Raw genomic sequence first — 27,714 nt, 5'->3', positions numbered from 1 at the left:
AGTATTTATAAATATTGTTTATAAATACAAAAATAAAAATAGTAATAACAACTATGTTATATAGTTGTTATAGTTGTCATAACTATTGTTTTGAATTTAAAACAAGGAAATCTATTATGGACAGTTTAGCACTGTATAAACATTTAGTTAAAAACTTTTTTCCCTAGTTGGGACAGTGATATTTATTGGTTTATTCAGTTTCTTCAATGAACAGAAATTTTTTATTTCATGGAAGTCTTTATAACCTATTTTTTTATTGTTAAAAACTGTTTATTAGGAGCTTCTTATTTTTTTATTGAGGTACAGTTGACATAGAACATTATATTAATTTCAGGTGTACAACATAATGATTCAATATCGGTGTACAAGGAGCTTCTTAACTTGAGTTATGTATTTTGACACAGTCTCTAAGAAAGATCTAAAAGATGATCTTACTTGATATATTTGAGGTAGACTGTGATTCATTAAATATACATACTGTAAACAACAGGGCAACAATTTAAAAATGTTTTAAAGAGGTATAAATCATATAATAATAGTGGAGACAAAAAGGAATAAGAAAGTACTCAAACCAAAAACAGGCAGAAAATGAGGAAAAAAGAAATAAAGGATATACGGAACAAGCAGAAAACAAGGTGGTAGATTTTGAGCAAACCACATCAGTAATTAGCAGCACCTTAATCATATACATAAATAATTACATTAAATTTAAATGGCTTACACACCCCAATTAAGAGTCAGAGTCAGATGGGTTAAAAAAAAGACCCACCACTATTTTCTGTCTATAAGAACATCACCTTAAATATAATACAAAATTTTGTTGTAAGTAAAAGAATGCAAAAAGCTATACCATACAATTACTAATTGAAAGAAAGCTGGATTGACTGTATTAATATCAGAGTAGACTTCAGAAGAAGGCATCTTGCTATGGATATAAAGAGACATCACATAGTGATAAAGGGATCAATTCACCAAGAACGCATAACAACCCATAATTATGCACCTTACAAAAGACCTTCAGAATACATGAAATAAAAGCTGATAGCACTGAAAAGAGAAATAGACAATCCATAGTTATAGTTAAAGACTTAAACACTGTTCTCCCAGTAATCCAATAAAAAAAAGACAGAAGATCAGTAAGGATATAGGAAATCTGAACAACACTAGGAATCCAGTCAATCTAATTGATGTTTCTAGAATAATTCACCTCACAACTGCAGAGTACACAGTCTTTTTCAAGTACACTTGAAATATTTACCAAAATAGACCAATTCTGGGCTGTAATACAAATTTCAACAAATTTGAAAGATTTGAAACCGTGCAAAATGAGTTCTCTGACCATAACAAAATTAAACTATAAGTCAGTAACAGAAAGACACCTGAAAAATCCCCAATATGTAATTAAACAGCAGACTTCTAAATAGCCCATAGCTCAAAGAGTAAGTCCCAAGGGAAGTTAGAAATTATGGGGAATTGAATAAAAATTAAAATGCAACATAAAATTTGTGCGATGCAACTAAATAATTCTTTAGAGATAAATTTATAGCATTAAGTGCTTATGTTAGAAAAGACTAAAGATCGCAAATCAATGATCTAAGCTTCTACCTTAGGAAACTAGAAATAGAAAATTAAGCCCAAATTAAATAAATAAATGACATAATCAGTTAAATGGAAAACAGAAAGACAAGAGAGAAAATCAATGAAAATAAAGGCTAGTTCTCTGAAAAAAAATCAATGAAATTGATAAACTTTTAGCCAGAATGATGAGGAAAAAATATGAGAAGAAATAACTGATCAGTATCACAAATGAAAGAGGGGACAGCAGTATGGATACTACAGACATTCAAAGAAGATAAGGGAATACAAACAGCTTTATGTCCATAAACTCAGTAATTAAATGAAATAGACATATTCCTTGAAAGATACAAATTACCAGTGCTAACTCAAAAGGATATATGTAATCTGAATAGTTCTAAATCTATTAAAGAAACTGGATTCATAGTTTAAAATCTTCCTACATCATACTTAATGGTGAGAAACCCAAGTTTTCTCACTAAGATCAGATACAAGGCAAGGATGTCTCCTCCCACCAATCCTTTTCAACATTGTAATGGAAGTCCTTGCTAATGCAGTAAGGCAAGAAAAGGAAATACAAGTTATACAGATTGAGAAGAAAGACATAAAAATGTCTTTGTTCACAGATGACATGATCATCTATATAGAAAATCGGAAAGAATAAACAAAAAAACTCCTGGAACTAATAAGCAATTATAGCAACATTGCACTGGATGTCCAGTTGTTGCTGCACCATTTGTTGAAAGGAGTGCTTTTTGAAATAAGCCTGCTTTCACTTAAAAATAAAAAGACTGTTTTGCTCCACTGTATTAACTTTGCTCCTTTGTCAAAGATCAGTTGACTATATTTATGGGAGTCTATTTTGGGGCTCTCTATTCTGTTCCATTGATCTATTTGTGTTTTCTTTCACTGATACCACACTGTATTGGTTAGTGTAACTTTACAGTAAGTCTTGAAGTTGGGTTAGCATCAGTCCTCCAACTCTTTTGGCTCCCTACAAAAAATTTAGAATCAGTTTGTTAATATCCATTAAAATGAATCTAGACACAGACTTGACACCCTTCACAGAAATTAACTCAAAAGTAGATCATAGTCCTAAATGCAAAACACAAAACTGTAAAACTGCTAGATGATAATACAGCAGAAAACCTAGATAACCTTTGGTAAGGTGACTTTTTAGATACAATATCAGAGACATGATCCATGAAAGAAATCATTGTTAAGCTGAATTTCATTAAATTTAAAAATTTCTGCTCTGCATAAGACATTATTATCAAGAGAATTAAAAGACTAGCCAAAGACTTGAAGAAAATATTAGCAAAAGACACATCTGATAGAGGACTGTTATCCAAACTAACAATAAGAAAACAAACAACCTGATTTTAAAATGGGCCAAAGAAGATATAGAAATGGCAAGTAAGTATATAAAAGATGGTCCACATTATATGTCATCAGGAAAATGCAAATTAAAACAACAGTAAGATACTAGTACACACCTATTAGAATGGCCAAAATCCAGAACACTGACAACACCAAATGTTAATGAAGATGTGGAGCAACAGGAAATCACATACATTGCTGGTGGAAATGCAAAAGTGGTACAGCCACTTTGGAGGACATTTTGATGGTTTCTTATAAAACTAACATACTCTTAGCATACATTTCAGCAATCATACTCCCTGGTTATTTACCCAAAGGAGTTGAAAATATATGCCCACACAGAAACCTGCATATGGATGTTTATAGTAGCTTTATTCATAATTGTCAAAACTTGGAAGCAAGTAAGATGCCCTTCATTAGATGAGTGGATAACTAAACTGTGTACATCCAGACAATGGGATATTATAGAGTGGTAAGAAGAAATGAGCTTTCAATCCACAAAAAATACATGGAGGGACCTTAAATACATATTTCCATGTGAAAGAAGCCAATTTGAAAAAGGCTACATACTGTATGATTCCAACTATATAATATTCTGGAAAAGGCACATCTATGTAGACAATGAAAAGATTAGTGGTTTTGTATAAACTGGATAACTGATAAGAACCTGCTGTATAAAAAAATAAATAAAATTCAAAAAAATACAGAATAAAATCAAGCACATAAGAATATTAAAAAAAAAAGATTAGTGATTACTAGGGGTTCCAGGGGCCAGAGGTGAATAGGCAGAGCATAGAGGACTTTTAGGGTAGTGAAAATACTCTGTATGATATTACACTGATGGATATATGTCATTATACATTTGTCCAAACCCATAGAACATACAACACCAAGAGTGAACCGTAAGGTAAACAATGGATTTGGGGTGATTATGATGTGTCCGTGTAGGTTCATTCTTGGTAAAAAATGTACCATTCTGTGAGTGATGTTCATAAAGGGGGAGGCTATGCATGTGTGGATGCAGGAGATATATAGGAAATCTTTATCTTCTCAGTTTTGTTGTAAACCTAAAACTGCTCCAAAAAAATAAGTCTTGAGGGAAGAAGATTTCCACAAAGAAAACTCTAGGTCCAGATGACTTCACTGGTGAATTCTGTCAAACCTTTAAAGATGAAGTAATACTAAATTTATGAAAACTCTTCCCAAAAAAAACAAAAGAAGAGGGATCAATTTCCAACTCATTCCAGCATTATCCTTATACCAGCACTAGATAAAGAAATTTGAAAGAAAAGAAGAGCTTACAAACTAATATCCCTCATGAACATAGGCACAAAAAAGTTCAAAAACAGCAAACTGAATCTAGCAATGCAAAAAATACTAATAATGAAGCATATTTTAGAAGAAAACACAAATGTAAATCTTCATGACCTTATATAGGCATTGGTATTTTAGATATCACACCAAAAGCATAAACAACAAAAGAAAAAAACAGATAAATAAACATATAAAACTTTTATGGTCTAAAGAAAGTGAAAAGACAACCCACAGAATGGGAGAAAATATTTGCCAATCATATATCTGATAAGGACTGTGTATCTAGACTGTGTAAAGAGCTCTTACAACTCAACAATAAAAGGACTACCCAATTTAAAAATGGACAAAGGATCTGAATAGGTATTTCTCCAAAGAAGATGTAAAAATGACCAATACACATGTGAAAAGATGCTCAACATCTTTAGTCATAAGAGAAGTGCGTTCAACATTGGAAGGTGAGGTGGAGGAGTTGGAATGAATGGAGAGTGATTGCTAATGGGTATGGGTTTTTTGGAGAGGGTGATGAAAATGTTCTAAATTTGTGGTGATGGTTTCTGAATATACTAAAATCATTGGCTTATACTTTAAATGGATGAGTTGTGTGAAACATAAGCTATATCTCAAAGCTGTTATTAAAAAAAAGTGTTCGCACATACACACATCACAATGAACTATTTCTACTCACCTATTATGATGTACAAAATAAACAACAAATAAATATTGACAATACAAAATGCTAGCCAGGATGCAGAGCATCTAGAACTCTTACACTGTTGATGCAAATTACATTTGGGAAAACAGTTTGGCAGTTCTTCCTAAGTTAAACACATACCATACTACCTATCTATCTTATTCCTATATATTACCCCAAGAGAAATAGACAGTTATGTTCACATAAAAACCTGTATGTGAGGGATTCCCCTGGTGGCACAGTGGTTAAGAATCCGCCTGCCAATGCAGGGGACACAGGTTCGAGCCCTGGTCCGGGAAGATCCCACATGCCGCGGAGCAACTAAGCCTGTGCGCCACAACTACGGAACCTGAGCTCTAGAGCCTGCGAGCCACAACTACTGAGCCCATGTGCCACAACTACTGAAGCCTGGGTGCCTAGAGCCCGTGCTCCGGAACAAGAGAAGCCACTGCAGTGAGAAGTCCGCACACCACGATGAAGAGTAGCCCCCACTCACCGCAACAAAGACCCAACGCAGCCAAAAATAAATAAATTAATTAATTAAAAACAAAAACCTGTATGTGAATGTCTCTAGTTGTTTTATTATAATCACCAAAAGCTAGAAACAACCCAAATTTCCTTACTGGGAATGGATAAATAAAATGTGGTTCATCAGTACAGTGGAGTACTACTCAGCAATGAAGAGGAATGGACTAGTGATCCATGGAAGAACATAGATCAATCTCACATGCATTATGCTAAATGAAAGAAGCCAGAGTCAAAGGCTACATACTATATTGATTCCATTTATATGACATTCTGGGAAAGGCAAAACTATATAGAGAACCTGTCAGTGGTTGCCAGGGCCTGGGGTTAGAGGGAGTCATTGACTGCAAAGTGTCATGAGGAAGTTTGGAGCTGTTGGAACTATTCTACATCTTGATTGTAGTCATGGTTACATGACTGTATGTAATTGTCAAAACTTGTAGCACTGTGTACTAAAAAGGATGGATTTTACTCTATGTAATTTATACTTCAGTAAATGACTAGACAGAAAATCTAGTCCATTGGCAGATAGCCATGCTTTATTTAGTTGCTCATAAATATAAATATAATTTTTATTAATCTAATCCTGGTGACAGTTTAAAGAGCTTGTGTATGGCTAATTGGAAGTAGTTCTAGAATGATTTACCTACCGACAGCCAGTTTCCCCTAACCTTTTGGTTATCTGTTTTTCTTAACATTTTTTTTAGTTTTAAGGATTAAATAATTGTATTCTAGGTAAATTATTTTTGTGTTTCTTATAGTATTTATTAATTTATCCTTCTATGGTTGGCAGGGTTGTTTTGTATCTTTTTGGTCTTTATATTTTAGTTACTTGAAAACACCTTGAAAGGATTTTTTAGCAGTTTGACTAAAGACTTTTCTTCAATTTTGATTTTATTTTTTTATACTTTTCATTAATTTTTAGGTCAAATAGATGCAAAACATACAAAAAGGAAAGAGTTATAGGTGAACTGTTCATTAGGTAAATATTAGGCAAACTGATTTTGTATGAACTGAGTAGTTCCACGGCCTTGTAGAATTCCTCAAGTGTTTATGTCGATTTTTATGTGCCGTCTGGTGTCTTTCTGTGATACATTGAATACATTGCTCATGAGAATTCAAGCCTCCTGTGTGGTTGGTTGTCAGTGTGTAGCATATGCGGAATCCTTCTTACTCAAGATCCAAATGTCCTTCAGATCTCACTGATAAGCAGTCAACAAGATGCTACTGTTAAGGTGCTGGCTGTTTCCAAAGTTTCTTCTATTCTTTAAGTACCCAGAAGATAGTCTTTGGTGAAGGCAAGTGGGTGTTTTTGGCTAAACAGGAGGAAACCATTGTTTGCTCAGTTTTCCAGTCCTGGGGAGCCTAATGACTTGGTGCCACATGTCAGCATTGCTGAGCACAGGTGCACCCCCAAGAACATTAGCTTCTCAGATGGTGGAAGCACTGCTGTGTGAGCCCGCGAGTTCCTCAAAGGAGATAGCAGTGGTCTGCGTTGACTCTGATGTTAATATCACAGCAAAATTTTTGCTTTAGCAGACAGTCAGTGGAAGCCACATAGTGCAGACACATTTGCCTCACTGAAATGTGTACTTTATTGGTTGTTTTACTTCTTATTAGCATTTGTTTAGCGTCCAAGGTACTGGCATTGATTAGAATTCTGAAAAAAATGAATATAAGACAAAATAGAAACAATAGTATATAAATGTCTTAGGATGAATAGCAACTTAGTAACTCTTCTGTAAATTCATGTGACCCTCACAACCTTAAGATAAAATCTAAACTCCATAATGTTATTTAAAAGACTACTCATAATCAGGGCCCTGCCTACTTCTCCAGCCTTCCTCCCTCCATCTCTCAAATCTTACCCTGTGATCTATTAAACTTATCTTTATTTCTTTCCTCCTTCCCTCTTCAACCTAGCTAATCATGCTTCCAGTCAATTATAATTTTAAAAAATTTTTATTGGATTATAGTTGATTAACAATGTTGTGTTAGTTTCAGGTGTACAGCAAAGTGATTCAGTTATACATACACAAGTATTCTTTTTCAAATTCTTTTCCCATATAGGTCATTACAGAGTATTGAGTAGAGTTCCCTGTGCTATACAGTAGGTCCTTATTAGTTATCTATTTTATATATAATAGTAGTGTGTATATGTCAATCCCAATCTCTCAGTTTATCCTTTCCCCCTTCCCTCCATAACCGTAAGACTGTTTCTACATCTATGACTCTATTTCTGTTTTGTAAATAAGTTCATTTGTACCATTTTTTTAGATTCTACATATAAGTGATATCATATGATATTTGTCCTTCTCTGTCTGACTGTCATATGACAGTCTCTAGGTCCATATGTGGCTGCAAATGGCATTGTTTCATTCTTTTTTAATGGCTGAGTAATATTCCATTGCATATATGTACCACATCTTCTTTATCTCTTCTTCAGTCAATGGACATTTAGGTTGCTTCCAGTCCTGGATATTGTAAATAATGCTGCAGTGAACACTGGGATGCATGTATCTTTTTGAATTATGGTCTTCTCAGGGTTTATGCCCAGGAGTGGGATCGCTGGATGGCATGGTAGCTCTATTTCTAGTTTGTTAAGGAAACTCCATACTGTTCTCCATAGTGGCTGTACCAATTTGCATTCCCACCAACAGTGTAGAAGGGTTCCCTTTTCTCCACACCCTCCCCAGCATTTACTGTTTGTAGATGTTTTGTTGATGGCTATTCTGCAGTGATACCTCACTGTAGTTTTGATTTGCATTTCTCTGATAATTAGTGATGTTCAGCATCTTTTCATGTGCCTTTTTGGCCATCTGTATATCTTCTTTGGAGAAATTTCTATTTAGATGTCCTCCCCATTTTTTGACTGGGATGTTTGTTTTTTGTTATTGAGCTGCATGAGCTGTTTGTATATTTTGGAGGTTAATGCCGTGTTGGTCACTTAGGTTTGCAAATATTTTCTCCCACTCTGTTGGTTGTCTTTTTGTCTCATTTATGGTTTTCTTTGCTGTGCAAACACTTTTAAGTTTAATTACATCCATTTGTTTATTTTTGTTTTTATTTTCATTACTCGAGGAGGTGGATCCAAAAAGATATTTCTGCAATTTATGTCAGAGAGTGTTCTATGTTTTCCTCTAAGAGTTTTATAGTATCAGCCTAACATTTAGGTCTTTAATCCATTTTGAGTTTATTTTTGTGTATGGTGTTAGAGAGTGTTCTAATTTCATCCTTTTACATGTGGCTCTCCAGTTTTCCCAGCACCACTTATTGAAGAACTGTCTTTTCTCCCTTGTGTATTCTTGCCTCCTTTGTCATAGATTAGTTGGCCATAGGTGTGTGGGTTTATCTCTGGACTTTCTATCCTGTTCCATTGATCTATATTTCAGTTTTTGTGCCAGTACCATACTGTTTTGATTACTGTAACTTTATAGTATACTCTGAAGTCAAGGAGCTTGATTTCTCCAGCTCCTTTTTTCTTTCTCAAGATTGCTTTGGCTCTTTGGAGTCTTTCGTGTTTCCATACAAATTTAAAAAATTTTTGTCCTAGTTCTGTGAAAAATGCCATTGATAGTTTGATAGGGATTGCATTGAATCTGTAGATTGCTTTGGGTAGTGTAGTCATTTTGATAATATTGATTCTTCCAATCCAGGAAAATGGTATATCTCTCCATCTGTTTGTGTCATCTTTGATTTCTTCCATCAATGTCTTATAGTCTTCTGAGTCTTTTACCTCCTTAGGTAGGTTTATTCCTAGGTATTTTATTCTTTTTGTTGCACTGGTGAATGGGATTGTTTGCTTAATTTCTCTTTCTGATCTTTCGTTGTTAGTGTACGGGAATACAAGAGATTTCTGCGCATTAATTTTGTATCCTGAAACTTTGCCAAATTCATTGATGAGCTCTAGTTGTTTTCTGGTAGCATCTTTAGGATTTTCTATGTATAGCATCATGTCATCTGCAAACAGTGACGGTTTTACTTCTTTTCAAATTTGGATTCATTTGATTTCTTTTTCTTCTCTGATTGCCATGGCCAGGACTTCCAAAACTATGTTGAGTAAAAGTGGTGAGAGTGGACATCCTTGTCTTGTTCCTGATCTTAGAGGAGATGCTTTCAGTTTTTCACCATTGAGAATGATGTTTGCTGTGGGTTTGTTGTATATGGCCCTTATTATGTTGTGGTAGGTTCTCTCTATGCCCATTTTCTGGAGAGTTTTTGTCATAATTGGGTGTTGAATTTTGTCAAAAGCTTTTTCTGAATCTATTGGGATTGTATGGTTTTTATTCTTCAGTTTGTTAATGTGGTATATCACATTGATTGATTTGTGTATATTGAAAAATCCTTGAATCCCTGGGATAAATTCCACTTGATCATGGTGTATGATCCTTTTAATGTGTTGTTGGAGTCTGTTTGCTAGTATTTTGTTGAGGATTTTTGTGTCAATGTTCATCAGTGATATTGGCCTGTAATCTTCTCTTATTGTTGTATCTTTGTCTGGTTTTGGTATCAGGGTGATGGTGGCCTCATAGATGACCTTGGGAGTGTTCCCTCATCTGCAATTTTTTGGAAGAGTTTGAGAAGGATAGGTGTTAACTCTTCTCTAAATGTTTGATAGAATTCCCCTGTGAAGACATCTAGTCCTGGACCTCTGTGTGTTGGAAGTTTTTAAAGTATAGTTTCAATTTCAGTACTTGCGATTGGTCTGTTCATATTTTCTGTTTCCTCCTGGTTCAGTCTTGGAGGGTTGTACCTTTCTAAGAATTTGTCTATTTCTTCTAGGCTGTCCATTTTATTGGCATATAGTTGCTTGTAGTAGATTCTTATGATCCTTTGTATTTCCGTGATGTCAGTTATAACTTCTCCTTGTTCATTTCTAATTTTATTGATTTGAGCCATATTCCTTTTTTTTGATGAGTTTAGCTAAAGGTTTATCAATTTGTTTATCTTTTCAAAGAACCAGCTTGTAGTTTCATTGATCTTATCTATTGTTTTCTTTGTCTCTATTTCATTTATTTCTGTTCTGATCTTTATGATATCTTTCCTTCCGCTAACTTTGGGTTTTATTTGTTCTCTTTCTCTAGTTGCTTTAGGTGTAAGGTTAGGCTTTTTTTTTTTTTTTTTTTGAGGTTTTTCTTGTTTCTTGAGGTAGGCTTGTATAGCTATACACTGCCCTCTTAGAACTGCTTTTGCTGCATCCCATAGGTTTTGGATCGTTTTGTTTTCATTGTCATTTGTCTCTAGATATTTTTTATTTCTTTGGTGATCTATTGGTTGTTTAGTAATGTATTATTTAGTCTCTACATGTTTGTGTTTTTTACAGTTTTTTTTTCCTGTAATTGATTTCTAATCCCATAATGTTCAGTTTCCATTTGCATAGAATACCTTTTTCCATCCCCTCACTTTCAGTCTGTTTGTGTCCCTAGATCTGAAATGGGTTTCTTGTAGACAGCATATATATGGGTCTTGTTTTTGTATCCATTCAGCCAGTCTGTATCTTTTGTTTGGAGCATTTAATCCTTTTACATTTAAGGTAATTATTGATATGTATGTTCCTACTGACATTTTCTTAATTGTTTTGGATTTGTTTTTGTAGGTCTTTTTTCTTCCCTTCCTCTTTTGTTCTCTTCTCTTGTAATTTGTTGACTATCTTTGGTATTGTGTTTGAGTTGCCTTTTCTTTTTTGTTTGTGTATCTATTGCAGTTTTGGGGTTTGCTGTTCCCATGAGGTTTTGATACAGCAGTCTATATAGGTACAAGGTTGTTTTAAGTTGCTGGTCTCTTTCCCACCTAGAGAAGTTCCTTTAGCATTTGTTGTAAAGCTTGTTTGGTGGTGCTGAATTCTCTTAGCTTTTGCTTGTCTCTAAAACTTTTGTTTTTTCTGTTGAATCTGAAAGAGAACCTTGCTGGGTAGAGTATTCTTTGTTGTTGGTTTTTTTCCCTTTCATCCCTTGAAATATATTGTGCCACTCCCTTCTGGCCTGCAGAGTTTCTGGCTTAAAAATCAGCTGATAACCTCATGGAGATCCCCTTGTATGTTATTTGTTGCTTTTTCCTTGTTGCTCTTAATATTTTTTCTTTGTCTTTAATTTTTGTCAGTTTCATTAGTATGTGTCTTGGCATTTTCCTCCTTGGGTTCATCCTGTATGGGACTCTCTGCACTTTCTGGACTTGAGTGTTTCCTTTCTCATGTTAGGGAAATTTTTGGCTATAATATCTTCAAAAATTTCCTCAGGTCCTTTTTCTTTCTCTTCTCCTTCTGGGACCCGATAAAATGAATGTTGGTGTGTTTAATGTTGTCCCAGATGTCTCTGAGACTGTCCTCATTTCTTTTCATTCTTTTTTCTTTATTCTGTTCTGTGGCAGTGATTTCCACCACTCTGTGTTCCAGCTCACTTATTCGTTCCTTTGCCTCAGTTACTCTGCTACTGATCCCTTCTAGTGTGCTTTGTCATTTTAGTTATTGTATTGTTCATCTGTTTGTTTGTTCTTTATATCTTCTAACTCCTTGTTAAACTTCTCTTGTGTCTTCTTGATCTGTGCTTCCATTTTTTTTTATGAGATCTTGGATCATCTTTACTATCATTACTGTGAATTCTTTTTCAGGTAGATTGCCTATTTCCTCTTCATTTAGTTGTTCTTGTGTGGTTTTATCTTGTTCCTTTTTTTGCAACATATTTCTCTGTCATCTCATTTTGTTGAACTTTCTGTGTTTGTGGTCTCCTTTCCACAGGTTGCAGGACCATAGTTCTTATTGCTTCTGGTGTCTGTCCCCTGGTGGGTGAGGTTGGTCCAGAGGCTTATGCAGGCTTCCTGGTGGGAGGGACTGGTGCTTGCCCTTTGGTGAGTGGAGCTGGGCCTTGTCCGTCTGATGGGCAGGGTTGTGACAAGGGGTGTGTTTTGAGGTAGCTATGAGCTCAGTATGACTTTAGGCAGCCTGTCTGCTGATGGGTGGGGCTGTGTTCCTGTCCTGCTGGTTGTTTGGTCTGAAGCATTCCAACTCTGCAGCCTGTAGGCTGTTGGGTGTGGCCAGATCTTAGTGCAAAGTGGGGACCTCCAGGAGAGCTCACACTGATCAGTATTCTCTGGGGTCCAGTATTCTCTGGTGCCCACAAAGCCCCACCTCCGCCACCAGTGTCCCTGCCCTGACAGTGAGCTGCAGCCAACCCCCACCTCCCCAGGAAACCCTCTCAGACCCTAGTTAGGTCTAGCTGTGATTCCTATGGAGGTATTGCTTTGTGCTCTGTCCCAGCACACATGAGGTCTTGTGTACACCCTCCAAGAGTAGAGTGTCTGTTTCTTCCAGCCCTGTGGAGCTCCTGCACTCTGGGGTTCTTCCTCCTAATGCCTGACTCTGAGACTGTCTTGAAGGGCTATTTTTATGTTGGAATGTCCCTATGTAGTCTCTGTGTGTTTAATATTTTTTGGTGCAAGGGCTGTTTTTAGTATGGATGTCTTCCCCCTCTTTCCTCAGTGTATGCTGGCCGTTATCCCCTTGATACGAGGTGTGACTGATGTTGTGGTGACCTAAGCCTGCACTGGATATTGAGCGGAGCCTCCTCTTTGCTCTGTGGTTGTTAATTCCCTGCCAGGGGCAGGGTCTGCGGCCCTCAGATCTGTTTCTGAGCTGTGTTTCTAATTGTGGTATGCAGTAGGTGAGATTGGAGCTCTCCCACTGGGAGAGAAGCCACTGAGTTTTCCTCCTCTGGAACTGTTCACCTGTGAGTGAACTCTGTTGTGTCACTTTTCACCCATTGTGTTGGCTCACAAATTACACTGTCGTTGGAACTGCTCTCAGCGCCCCCTTAACTGGGTATGCCGGCAGTTGGCCCTGGCATCTCGCAGGCGTTGTTTTCACCAGGCCACCAGTGCAGATCCACCGAAGTCATATCCCAGGACTGCAGTAGTCGTGTACCTGGACCCACTGTGGTAGCTGTGGAGGCAGCTCAGATTCTGGCCTGGTCCAATCTCCGTGTGTACGTGCCCACAAAGCCCACAGCTGTAAAGCTAGACCCGTCTCAGCTATGGGAGCACTCGTCCATTTGGACGTTCCTCAGTTGCTGAGTTTACAGTGCTGACAGCGGGGGTGTAAATCCGTGGTTCCTGCAGCCTCAAGGAGAGATTTCAGCTCTTCTTCCTTAGTTGCATTGCCCCTGGGGCTCAGCTGTGGTTTCAGCCCCACCTCTGTATGTGTTCCTCCTGCTAGCATCTGTTCTTCAGGCTGTCCCAGAGCGCATGCACCCACTCAGGTGGGCGGGGGTGGAGGCGGCAACAGGTGGGGCACGCGAGCCTGCTCAGGCAGGTGACCATCCTAATGCCCCCGGAGGCAGGGGCCAGTGCATAGGGAAGGGGGCTGCAATGGTGGCCTCACCCCTTGCGTGCCACTCAACAATGGCACTCTGCTTTTATGGCAGCCTGGGCTTCTTCCATGAACATTCCCAATCGTGGAGCTCTTTACTCCCGTCCCTTCAGGCTGTCCCTTCACAGCCAACAGCTGTCCCCTCCCTGAGTCCACTCTCCAGACCCCATGTTCCATCATGCAGCCCTGCTCCGCACCAGCAGACACAGGACTCGGTCTGGGGAGCTCAGGGCTGTGGCATGGACCATCTGGACCATCCGGACCATCCGTGTAGGTCTTACTCTGTCCTGTCTGCCACAGACTGGTTGCTGCCCTCTCCTCCGAGCCCCTGAAGCTCCCTCGCTGTCCCAGCTGGTCTCCCCACCGGTGAGGGGGCTTCCCTGCGTGCGGGAACCTCTCCTCTCCTTCAGCTCCCCTGCAAGGGTGCAGGTCCCGTCCTGTTTCCTCTTCTTTTTTTCTTTCTTAAGTCCTACCCGGTTGCGTGGGGATTTTTCTTGCCCTTTCAGGTGTCCAGGGTCCTCTGCTAGTGTTCAGCAGGTGCTCTATGAGAATTGTTCCATTTGTAGATGTAGATGTATTCTTGATGTACTTGTGGGGAGAGGCGAACTGCACATCCTCCTATTCCTCCATCTTGACTCTGTCCCCCATCCCCCCAGTCATGTTCTGTGGGAAACCTTTGCTGGTTTTCATGCCCATGTGGCCTCCCACAGAATCCTGAACTTCTGGTGCTTATAGCACTCTGTTATTATTGCTTATTGAATTATCTGCAAACTCCTTAAAGGAAGGGCCTTCTCTTTCTTGTTAACCTTGGTATCCTCAATGATAATGCCTGGTGATGTTAAATATTTAACAAAATTTCCTAAAATTGGAAGGACAAAGGGCTTGCAGTCACTCTAGCAGTCTTACCAAGTTTTCTGGTTAGTTCTTTTTCTGTTTGTGATTATTTTTCACCCATTTTATGACTGTGAAAATACTGAGACTGAATTTTTTGTCACTCTTTCTCTTTCAGTAAGTTACTTAAGTTTTCTGGATTCAGCTTGTTAATCCGTAAAACATAGATAATAGTTGATACAGGATTGTTGAGAGAATTGAAGAAGTACTTGTGACTCAGGGTTCTTACTCTCTCCCATCCAAATAGAAGGTACAGGCAGGGCTCCCTGTAAGAGCTAGAGGTAATATTGCTCTAGTGATTAGGCCATCATTGTCCTGAATGGTGAATTTCTTTGACACACTTTTTCTTTTTCACTTGTCCTCTAATAGTGTCTCAATCGTGAACAAGGTATTCACTGGGTCAAAAAAGAAAGACTTCCAGCATTTCTGGAAAGTGATTGCTACTTTGAATACAGGTATTGTAATCCCATCAATATACATATTTTTAAATGATTTTTGTTCACCAAAAATAATTTTTCTGTACTTCCTTAATAAAATTGTATACCTTTAAACTCATTTGAGTTTATATTCCACTTGCTATATAGTATAAGATAGAGCATTGGTAAAAATCACTTAACTTTTGCAAAGAGATTTTGTAGAAACAGTACCTAATAAATGTATTTCAATTCTGCTTCTTTGATCATTATATTTAAAATTTTTTTCTACTTCTGTAAAGGTATTTATGTTCAGGGTGTTAAAAAATGAATATGAGTGTCATAAAAAAGACAGAACGTTGTAGTGCAGGGCCATGTTTTTCTTTTATGCTCCCTGACTTCTAAAGTTTAAGTACCTAAACATTCTGAAGTTTTACTAAAATTTGACTTTTGCTTAGAACAACTGTTTTTTTAAATAAAAATAAAATAAAATAGAATAATTATTAATTAGTAATTCTATGAATAGGCCATTAATTTTAGCAGATCCTAAGAGAATCATCCTGCAGAGTTAGGACGGGAGATTGATTTGAATACATAAAACAAAATTTTTTTTTTTTTCTAAATTCTACCGTATTTGAAACTTATTTCTAGTTTGTATGATTTCTGAAATGCAGGTTAGCCAAATTGGTTTCACAAGTAAGATGGAGTGAATCAGGCATGAATATCACATTAGGTGCAGATTTTTCTCCCTGGGTCCTGAAAAAACCAACCAGTCCACCACCTCCTCCTGTTGAAGAAGATGATGTTATAAGTATGAAAAAGTTCTGCATTTCTCTTGGCAAGGTAAAAGTGTGAGTGTTTCTTTGTGTCTTGGCACTTCAGTGAAACTCCTCATTTTAGGGATATGAATTTCATGTACCACTTGAATAGGAAAATGATTTCAAATACTTCTGAAGTAGATTTAGCAAATATTCTCTTAGGTTTATGCTGACTTATTTGCCCTACACTCTTTCACCTGAAATGTAATTAGAATTATTATCCTCATGTGTACAAAGGAAAAATGCACAATTGAAGAACATCCCCAATGTCACCTGGGAAGCAAGGGTTTCATTGTTCATTCCAAATTTTTTATTATTTGGAATTTGTAATTTTTGTACAAAACAACAATAAATTGGGCCTTCTCTTCCCTATTGTCAAGATTATTCTTCAGTAATAAAATGCATAACTGTTTAGCTGTTACCAGATAAATTTGCCCTTCACACTTGGAGAATGTTGGGTGGTATGGGTACGTTTGAAGAGATCTAACCTAGAATCAAATGTCCTTTTGGGGAATCACAGTTTAGTGAATACTGTTGTTTGATCTTTGCCTCTGCCAGGGCGGAACAATTTTCCTTCTACCCTTCTAGGTTCTTTGGCTGATCTATTAAAAACAAACAAAAAAATGACATAAGACAGGGTAACAGGAAAAAACAAATGTAATTTAGTATGTATGGGAACCCTATAAGAATATAAGACCCAAGAGCAAGTTGGGCAGTTGAGACATATATGCCATCCTGAGCTAAGGAATGGGGTAGGGGCCTGGGGCTTCAAAGTGGAGGAGGGTAATTCACAGGACTATAAGAAGACCAGATGTTTGGTAATTAGATGTTTACCTGCCATATAGATAGGTCGGTCATTCAGATAAAAGTTATCTCTGGTGCTGGCTGTCTCTGAGCCAGGCCCCCTATGTAAATTCTTTTAGGTAGTTAAAGGAGAGGTAAGTGTTTTTCTTGAGTCTGTTGGGTCGTGATCTCCTTCAGCTCACAATAATCCACAATGCCATGGCATATTTTGGGGTCACGTATTCTGCTTCTCTTTAGCCTCTAATTATCAGATCTTCTCTCTGGGAAGACATTTCTAATACACAGTTCTTTACAAAACCAGGAATTGCAAATATGTTACCCATGTGTTGCTATTCTCCTAGTTTGCATTCATGACAGAGATTGCTAATCAATTATGGCAATTTTCCTGCTGAGCTAGGACTTGGCTCCAAATTCTTTTTCAACACAGCATTCTAGGCAGGCACTTCCAAGTGATCAAAGATGTCATACAAGAGGAAAACTATTTGCCATCTCTGTTGGAATGGATATCCTTCTCCTATCTTATTTGAACATTTTTTTCATGTGTAAGCTCCTATTTAATTTTGTAGTTTGACAGTTCTATCAGCAATATTTGGCAAAAATGTTAAAAAATTATGCCAGTCCCATTATTTCCTCTGAATAATGCTCAGGGATGTACTGAAAGCACATTTTTCTTTTCTCTTATATTTATTTTTAGGTATTTATTTTTTATCTTAACCCATATGTTATAATAATGTTAGGGATGTCAAAAAATATACTGATAGTAGGGGTCAATAAACATACAAAGGAAAGAATCAATCTAGGGGAATAAGTTCTGATTCCTTACAGGTAAATTTAATCAAATATAAGAGAATAAAAATCCAAGCTAGTTTACTTTTACTAGTTTCTGTGATGGAAAAAGCTCATTTCTGTCAACTTGAGTAATATTTGAACTATATATTTTTTTTGATAGCCTTTAAACTTTGAGGACTCAGTTTTCTTTGGGACCTTAAATCACTAAACCATGACTATAGATAGGGATTAATCCATATGATAATTGGTAATATTTCTTTGAGTCTTCAGTTATACCATCTAAACACAAACAATTGACGCATCTTTTAAGAGTACAAAGTAGAATAGTTAACTGCTTTTATGTCTGGCTAACTACTTCTTTCTCCCCTGTCTTCTACTCTCTCATCTTTTTTGTGCAGTTGAAATAGCAAGGACTCTTGTATGTTGGTCTCTCTCTATTCCTTGAAAGTTCCTTAATTATTTTGGTCTCCTCTCAGTGCTTAGGATACTACTTGTAATAGAGTAGTCATTCAATAAATATGTTGAATGAACATGTAATCAGTAATAAATGACTTGGTTTTAGAGGAAGGAAAAGGAGAAACAAAAGGCAATTAGATTCAAAGCTTTTATCTACCAAGGAAACCTTACTTCTAAGACGGGCAGTGAGTACACTGATGACACCTGATATTTCTTTCTCTTGCTTTTGGTCTTATTGTGTGGCCTGACTTACCCTGCTAATTCTGCATAATAGGGAACAATTCTATTCCATTTGAGCCTTGCCTCCTCTGTGAGTGTTCCTTAGGCTAAGGGCCAACCAGGTTGGAGAAGGGAGAAATGAGAGTAATGCTGGGCACTCCCTTTTCTGCTTCTGTTGAACAAGCTGGATTATCCTAGAAGAGTAGGTGAGGACATGACTAAGAAGCAGGAAGAAGAATCTTCCCGGGAAATCTGAGATGGAGTTTCTTAGGACTGGGGTTCTAGAAGCTGTGTGTCAGGTTGAGAATTGGGTCAGCTGGCTCAGGAGAACACAAAAGAAAGGAAACATTGAAGGCTCCATCCAGGGGCAGGTGAGTCAGGAATCAGCCTTCAGAAAGCATCCAATCCAAGCAAAGTTGTGAAAACTGAATCTAAGGTAAAGGGGAAGTTGAGCATGGAGAGGTTTCCAGTGCTACTGAGAGTTAAGTTTTTGTCATATTAGGGAGGAGTTGTTAAAAACACTGAGCCAGGCCAGACAGAATTGGGGGCATGAAATAACTGGGAAAGTTGTGAATGGGAGTAGCTGGCAAAAGATGCATCCAAAGACTGATGAGCCGTGGTGACTGCCAAGTTAAAGTTAGATAGTGTGAATTTGTAGTGAATCCAGGAAGTAGGATTGCATGCTTCTGGTGGAAGAGTGAAGAAATTGATGGGTAGTGAGCTCATTTCTTTCCTTTGATCATCTAATATGAAAATAATCTGAATTGAAATTTCCTTACCATTATTCTCAGCTAATGAGTTTTTCTGTGTACAACATTCTTTTCTTTCACGGCATAATTTTTCCTTTACCTATTGCACTATGCAAATGAATATTATCATAATGACTTGTCCAGATTCATGACTGGAAGAATACTGCTAATCTTATGTTAAACAAATGTGCTCCTTTCTTCCTAGGCCTCCTATACTCAAACAAAAGATTGGTTTGCATTAGCAAAACAAAATCAGCAAACAGTATCAACCTTTTCATTACCTTCTTGTGTATTACACAACAAAATTGGATCACCAGTTAATTCATCTGTTTCTGGTAAGCAGAAAAGGACAAGAATGGCCTCAGAACTCCTTTTTACATCTTTTGTTGTTATTCTAAACTTACAGTACAACACTTAGTGGATGGGGAGAAAAAATTATCTCCCCTGCAACACCACTTTCTACTGTTTTTCAAGAGACAACCTGATATAGTGAAAAGAGGATGAGTTTAGAACCCAACTCTGATACTTATTAGTTTGTGACTTCTGCAAATTATTCCACTTCTGGGAGCTTTGCTTTTGTCATCTGTAAGATTAAACTAATGATGCATATATACTGAATGTATAGAAAATGCTTAGTGCTTCGTACCTAATGGACAGTCAATAAATATTTGTCTTGTCATTATTTCCTGTCACAGTTTACAAATTCTTATTATTAATCCTTTGAAATGAAGTGGGTGTAACCTTTCTCTTCTCCCCAAAGTAAATAGTGATTTATGGAACTTGAGTTTTCCTTCTGTTTTTAAGTTCAGACTGTTTCTCACCTTGAAAAGCAGATAAATTTCTACTGTGGGGAACTTTTGTGGGTGATACAAACTTTTCATAAATAAAGGGAACCTTCCAGAAATGGGAGTAATTAAATACGATATTGTTAGAGGGAAAAAAAATTTTGCAATGTGATTCAAGAGGGGAACTCAGAAATTCACTAACAATTCTTACATAATTCCTTTGAAAAGTATAAGCAACCTCTGGAGGTGATAAGTCTGGATTCTCTAGGATTGAACCCAAATCTAGGTAAAGGGGAAAATCATCTTCCTAATTGGAAATTGCTGAATTTATAGATTTCTTACTATTTTCCCCAAATAGTAAAGTAGAAAATTGGAGAGTGACGTTAGTAAGCAGGAAGAGAAAGGATAGCAGGAAGGCAGTGAGCAGAAGTGCCAGGCTTGCACTTTACCTCCAAATCTGTGGGGTTGAGTGTATACCCAGTATCCTTTCACAGGTTTACAAAAGTCTAATCTCAATTTTGGGGAAGTTTAGTATATTTATTTTCAATTAAAATTGTAATGAAACATTTCCAGTTCATTGAGACTTGAAATCTATTACTGAGAAAACTGAGAGTGGGACACATGGGTCAGGGTTTTCCTGATCCACGGCTTTGCAAGGGGTAGATTTGCCATGTGAAATAAAGCACTGATATCAGATATTTCACTGATTTCTGAAAGACAGAAGAATAGGGGCTAGACTATATCTTTAGAAAAAGTGTAAAAGCAATCCATTTGTATTTGTAAGTCTTCACAAGGGCCTTATGCAATTTTGTAATTTTAATGATAGGTTGTAAGTATAGTAGTAATTGAATCTTTCTGATAAAATAGTGAATTTTTTTAATTGCTATTATGACTCCAGTTCTGGTCTGTTCTTCTATCATCTCATCACCTATGGCAGCTAATTTTATTTTACCATAGAACATGAAATATTAAAGTACATACAGTTGTTTGATGTACACATTCTAATTCTTTAATAGATTTGGCCTTTGTATGTTGACATTTTCAGCCTGGAATATTACATTTTAAAAGTGTATAATGTCTTTTTGAAGATCCTCTTTATTAAGGATATCAAATATTTAATTCATCTGCCACCAATATTCCCTTTCATGTCCAGGGAAGACATGACTAATCCCTGTTGGCAGTTTTTCTCTCTACTGATCCCAAATGTAGCCTTAGACTCCTCATTGACACTGGTTGGTCCCTGCAGTCACTACCGATGATAAACCCATTTGCCATCCTAGCTCTATAACATCTAGTTAATAATTAAAAGAAAACTTTTACATTTATATCCGATCTAATAGCCTTTTATGATTTAATACAGAGAGTTTTATCTTTGATGATGGAGTTCACCCCAGGACGAAAAAGAGCCCATCTACAGCCACTAGGTTAATTTCCGAATTTGAAGAAGATGGGCCTGTATCTCTACAAGACACTCCTTCTCAAGCTCTTTTGAGGACATACCTTGAAAAGCAACAGGATGTTGATGAAAGCCTGACATTGCATTTCTCAACATGTGAAGAATTTTTAAGATCTTATATAAACTTTGTTTTGAGAGTGGCAATTCATCAAATTCTTGGAGCACCACTTAGAGAAAGCCCAGATTATATAAATTTCAGAAATGTAACAGAAGTGGTATTTGATGAGTGTTTGGGGACTACCTCTGGCAAGAATGTTTTGCGGAGTGAAATGCTAAAGGAAAAGTCGGAAGACATGTTAGCACAAGCAGTTTCAAAAACTGAGAGCGTTGGACTAGAAAGCAGGGCTAATTGGTGTATTTCTCACAAAACTTATGACATTGGCAATAGAAAGGAGTTCGAAAGATTTAAGAAATTTATTAAAGGTACATTAGGGGAGAGATATTGGTGGCTCTGGATGGATATTGAGAGGTTAAAAGTTCTTAAGGATTGTGGAAGACATCAAAGGTATTTCTACTTTTTTATTTTTCAATAGTTTTAAAACCAAATTATAGAATATTAGTTTGGGTCATGTAAGCACCGGCAGAAAGCCTGAAATAAATATTTAAATGTAATTTATACTTTTAGAGGAATGAATAATAATAAGATTTATTTTATTATTATAATATTGATTTATGTAAAAGATACCTTATGCCAGTGTAAGTAAGGGGCTGGCTCTTCCTAACAGCCTGCTCAGTTAACAAATTCTATGGTCTTTAGTCAGATGCCACTTCGACATTCATATCTGAATGTGATAGCTGCTAGATATGATGCTGGATATCCTCTAGAGAGCCTCTTAAAAGTCTGATGGGGCACAGGTCTTCAGCTCCTCCAAATGTTTTAGGTCACTATAAGTCTTAAGAACCTTAAGAGGACCCTGCTTTAGGAAGGTCCTTATCTTGTGTTTTCCTGATCTGCTCTGAACTCTGAAGCAGATCCACTGTAGTAGACTGCAGTTCCCATTAAAGGTTTGACTGAGTAAGTACTAGTGACTGGATTATTCCAGTTATCTCAGTGGCATTCAGATCGCAATGCCACTGTTGTTGATCATAATGATCATAATGTCATTGTTGTACACAGTTATAAGCTCAGGGATTACCAAATGGTTGATTATGAAGCATGACCTGATTGATCCCAGGGTAGAAGGCCACTACCACTTGCCAAGACATGTTAGGGAAGGGATATGCAAGCAACCTACATAGATTCTTCAGAATTAATACTGTATTAGCTCCTATTGTTGCTGTAATAAATTACTACAAACTAAGTGGCTTAAATCAACACGAATTAATTCTCTTACAGTTGAAAGGTTAGAAATCTAAAATGGGTATGCAGGGCTGCGTTCCTTCTGAACACTCTAGGGGAAAATCCATTTCCTTGCCTTTTCCAGCTTCTGAGGCCACCTACTTTCCTGGGCTTATGCCCCCTTCCTCCATCTCCAAAGCCGGCAGCATGACATCTTTTCTCTTCTCTGACTGCTGCTTCTATCCTCACTTCTTTTCTCTATGACTATTACCCTCCTGCCTCCATCTTAGAAGGACTGTTAAGATTACATTAGCACCAATTAGATAAGCCAGGATGATCTCCTCAAAATCCTAATCACATCTGCAGAGTCCCTTCTGTCATGTAAGGTAACATTCTTAGGTTCTGGAGATTAGGATATGGACATCTTTGTAAGGCCATTGTTCAGCCTACCAAAAATACCCTTCCCATTCCCATATCTGTGAGAAATATTTATATCTCCCTGTAACTCACTTTTGGTTTTAAGATAGTTCATTAATTGCCTGAAACATTTTGGAAGTGAAAATATTTGGCTAGTTGAATATTGTGTCAATGTGTGTGTATTATTTCAGACATATTGAGAAGATGAAAAAATGCTATCTAGTGAGCAGTGGAGACTGCTACCTTTCTGCAGAAATCTTATCAAAATTTAAACTGCTAGATGGATCTCAGTGGAATGAAGAACACTTAAAAAATATTCAGACTGAGGTTGTAAAACCCTTACTTCTTTATTGGTAAGAAAAAATAATATGAATCAAAGTTATTTGCTTTCACTTTTCTTAAGCTAGTTACAAGTTATACTTTTTTGTCTTAAGGCTGTAACATTTATGGAAATTTTGAATGACAAGATTATTATATCTTTGGCCTTCTCTAAAGTACCTATCCTTTAGATAATTTTGATATTTGAGGGACTTTAAATCCGTAATAAGACTAGACAGTACTTAAGCTCCATTTGAACTTTGTGAGCATATCCTTCTACCCCTGACCTTCTTACGCTCAGGACCTCATCAAATTGATGTGTGTGTGTGTGCATTTGTGTGTGTGTGTACATGTAGCTTGAGTTGGATTTGTCTCAATAAACATTCCATGAACACTTTCTATGGGCCAAGTGTTGTGCTAAGGATACAAGGGTAAAAAACACAGTCAAGTCTAGTGATCCTAGTCTAGTGGGAGGAACATACATATAAAATGAGTGTAGTAAAAGAAAGTGTGGTGAATGTACAGGATACAGAGAAGAGGTAATATTTCACCTGGGACTCAAGGGACTCTAAACAAGAGAAAGAGAATGGACCTAGTGGAGAAAATGTGTGCCTTCTGAGGATCATTGAGCTGTCCAGCGTGGCTGTGATGGATCTGATCATGTTACTTCTCTGCTTTAAGTCTTTAACTAGTTACCCCAAAGCTTTCAGTGTAAGGTTCAAATTCCTTAAGTTAACAAATAAGATTATCATGGGCTTCCCTGGTGGCGCAGTGGTTGAAGGTCCGCCTCCCGATGCAGGGGACAAGGGTTCATGCCCCGGTCTGGGAGGATCCCACATGCCGCGGAGCGGCTGGGCCCGTGAGCCATGGCCACTGAGCCTGCACGTCTGGAGCCTGTGACCGCAACGGGAGAGGCCACAACAGTGAGAGGCCCGCGTACCGCAAAACAAAACAAAACAAAACAACAACAACAACAAAAAGATCATCATGATTTTTTTCAATGATATGTGTTTCTTTAATTAGCTCAATCACATCCCCTTTTTTTTTCTTAACAACCTTATTGGAGTATAATTGTTTTACAATGGTATGTTAGTTTCTGCTTTATAACAAAGTGAATCAGTTATACATATACTTATATCCCCATATCTCTTCCCTCTTGCGTCTCCCTCCCTCCTACCCTCCCTATCCCACCCCTCCAGGTGATCACAAAGCACCGAGCTGATCTCTCTGTGCTATGCGGCTGCTTCCCACTAGCTATCAGTTTCACATTTGGTAGTGTATATATGTCCATGCCACTCTCTTACTTTGTCCCAGCTTACCCTTTCCCCTCCTTGTGTCCTCAGGTCCATTCTCTAGTGGATCTGCGTCTTTATTCCTGTCTTGCCCTTAGGTTCTTCATGACCTTTTTTTTTTTTTTTTTTTAGATTCCATGTATATGTGTTAGCATATGGTATTTGTTTTTGTCTTTCTGACTTACTTCACTCTGTATGACAGACTCTAGGTCCATCCACCTCACTACAAATAACTCAATTTCATTTCTTTTTATGCCTGAGTAATATTCCGTTGTATATATGTGCCACATCTTCTTTATCCATTCATCTGTCGATGGACACTTAGGTTGCTTCCAAGTCCTGGCTATTGTAAATAGAGCTGCAGTGAACATTGTGGTACATGACTCTCTTTGAAGGAATAAACCTACCTAAGGAGACAAAAGACCTGTATGCAGAAAATTATAAGACACTGATGAAAGAAATTAAAGATGATACAAATAGATGGAGAGATATACCATGTTCTTGGATTGGAAGAATCAACATTGTGAAAATGACTCTACTACACAAAGCAATCTACAGGTTCAATGCAATCCCTATCAAACTACTACTGGCATTTTTCACAGAACTGGAACAAAAAATTTCACAATTTGTATGGAAACACAAAAGACGCCAAATAGCCAAAGCAATCCTGAGAAAGAAAAACGGAGCTGGAGGAATCAGGCTCCCTGACTTCAGACTATACTATAAAGCTACAGTAATCAAGACAGTATGGTACTGGCACAAAAACAGAAATATAGATCAATGGAACAGGATAGAAAGCCCAGAGATAAACCCACGCACATGTGGTCACCTTATCTTTGATAAAGGAGGCAAGAATATACAAAGGAGAAAAGACAGCCTCTTCAATAAGTGGTGCTGGGAAAACTGGACAGCTACATGTAAAAGAATGAAATTAGAACACTCCCTAACACCATACACAAAAATAAACTCAAAATGGATTAAAGACCTAAATGTAAGGCCAGACACTGTAAAACTCTTAGAGGAAAACATAGGCAGAGCACTCTATGACATAAATCACAGCAAGATCCTTTTTGACCCACCTCCTAGAGAAATGGAAATAAAAACAAAAATAAACAAATGCGACCTAATGAAACTTCAAAGCTTTTGCACAGCAAAGGAAACCATAAACAAGATGAAAAGGCAACCCTCAGAATGGGAGAAAATATTTGCAAATGAAGCAACTGACAAAGAATTAGTCTCCAAAATTTACAAGCAGCTCATGCAGCTCAATAACAAAAAAACAATCCAATCCAAAAATGGGCAGAAGACCTAAATAGACATTTCTCCAAAGAAGATGTACAGATTGCCAACAAACATATGAAAGAATGCTCAACATTATTAATCATTAGAGAAATGCAAATCAAAACTACAATGAGATATCATCTCACACCGGTCAGAATGGCCATCATCAAAAAATCTAGAAACAATAAATGCTGGAGAGGGTGTGGAGAAAAGAGAACCCTCTTGCACTGTTGGTGGGAATGTAAATTGATACAGCCACTATGGAGAAGGTATGAGGTTCCTTAAAAAACTAAAAATAGAACTACCATATGACCCAGCAATCCCACTACTGGACATATACCCTGAGATTATCATGATTTGTCCCTGCCTGTGTCTTTGGCATTATGTCTCATCTAGGTATTCCAGATTACTTGTAAACTTTTTATTTTTCCATATATAAAGAGAATGTTGTTTTTCTCTTTCTCTGTAAACTTCTATTCTTAAATATTTAAGAAATGCAGAAAGGTATAAATTATACTAAAATAGGCACCTGTATACACACCACCCAACTTAAAAAATCATTACTAATACAGTGGAAGTTTTCCTTTTTTAAATTTAACTTTTTGTTTTAAGATAATTGTAGATTCATATGCAGCTGTTAGAAATAATACAGAGATTCTGTATACCTTTCACCCAGTTTCTTCCAATGGTAACATCTTGCATAACTGCAGTGCAATATTGCAATGAGGAAATTGACATTGATATAACTCTCCAGTCTTTTTTCATATTTTGCCAGTTTTACAAGCGTTTATTTCTCTGTGTATAGTTAGTTCTATATAGTTTTATCACATGCATTTGCTGTTACAGTCAAGATACAGAGCAGTTACATTACCACATGCCTCTCTTTGTACTGCTCTCTTATAACCATACCTACCTCTTTCCTTTCCCCTTTCTCATAATTCCTGGAAACTACTAATCTATTATATAAATGAACTAATACAATATGTAATCTTCGGGGACTGGTTTTTTCATTCAGCATAATTCCTTTGATATCCATCCAAGTTGTTTTGTTCTTTTTCATTGCTGAGTAGTATTCTGTTTTATGGATGTTATACATTCATTCACTCATTGAAGGACATTAGGGTTGTTTCCAGTCTTTTGATATTATTAATAAAGTTGCTATGAACATTGAGGTACAGGTTTCTGCATGAACGTAAGTCTTCCTTTCTCTGGGATAAATGTCCTAGAGTGAAATTAGTGGGTCATACATAGTCTTTTTTTAGTTTCAGCAGCAACTGCCAAACTGTTTTCCAGGGTGGATGTACCCTTTTACATTCCCACCAGCAGTGTATGAATGATCCAGTTTTTCTGCATCCTTGCAATTGTTTGATGTTGTCACAGTTTTCTATTTTAGCCAGTAAATACTTATTTACTTATTTTTATAAGTGTGTAGTGATATCTCATTGTAGTTTTACTTTGAAACTCTCCAGTTGTTAATGATGCTGAATGTGTTTTATATGCTTATTTGTCATTTGCATATACACTTCAGTGACATATCTGTGTGTTTTGTACATTTTCTGATTGTATTCTTTCTTATTATTGAGTTTTAGAGTTATTTTTATGTTCTAGATACTAGCCATTAGTCAGGTATATAGTTTGCAAATATTTTCTTCCAGTTTTTAGCTTGTCTTCTTAAAGACAAGCTTTCTGAAGTCTTCTTAAAAGGGTCTTTCATACCTTCTGGATGGGTGAACATGTAGAGGTGCACCCACATCCCTTGCCCTATGCTTCTCTTCCATCTGGCTATTTCTGAGTTATATCCTTTTATAGTAAGCCAGTCATGTAGATTAAGCAAACAAAAATATTGTGGATAATGGGAACCAGAATTCTCATCAATGTGGAAGAGAGTTACAAATATAGAAGA

At 37.0% G+C, this 27,714-nt stretch overlaps 1 protein-coding gene across 5 annotated transcripts in view; it reads left to right on the top strand.

The window, feature by feature from the left end:
* RGS22 (regulator of G protein signaling 22) overlaps positions 1–27,714 on the top strand; it is a 165,660-nt gene that overhangs the window by 39,301 nt on the left and 98,645 nt on the right. For all 5 annotated transcript variants that reach the window (XM_060287494.1, XM_060287496.1, XM_060287493.1 and 2 more), the window contains exons 5-9: positions 15,105–15,190; positions 15,823–15,991; positions 19,189–19,318; positions 21,129–21,729; positions 23,112–23,273. In XM_060287494.1, the coding sequence (XP_060143477.1) occupies positions 15,105–15,190; positions 15,823–15,991; positions 19,189–19,318; positions 21,129–21,729; positions 23,112–23,273 (1,148 nt within the window). The remainder of the gene's footprint in view (positions 1–15,104; positions 15,191–15,822; positions 15,992–19,188; positions 19,319–21,128; positions 21,730–23,111; positions 23,274–27,714) is intronic.

The sequence above is a fragment of the Globicephala melas genome, chromosome 17 (genome assembly GCF_963455315.2).
Source record: "Globicephala melas chromosome 17, mGloMel1.2, whole genome shotgun sequence".
Taxonomy (NCBI): domain Eukaryota; kingdom Metazoa; phylum Chordata; class Mammalia; order Artiodactyla; family Delphinidae; genus Globicephala; species Globicephala melas.
Note: the sequence above shows the minus strand (reverse complement) of the source record. Positions and strands in the feature narration are given on the sequence as shown.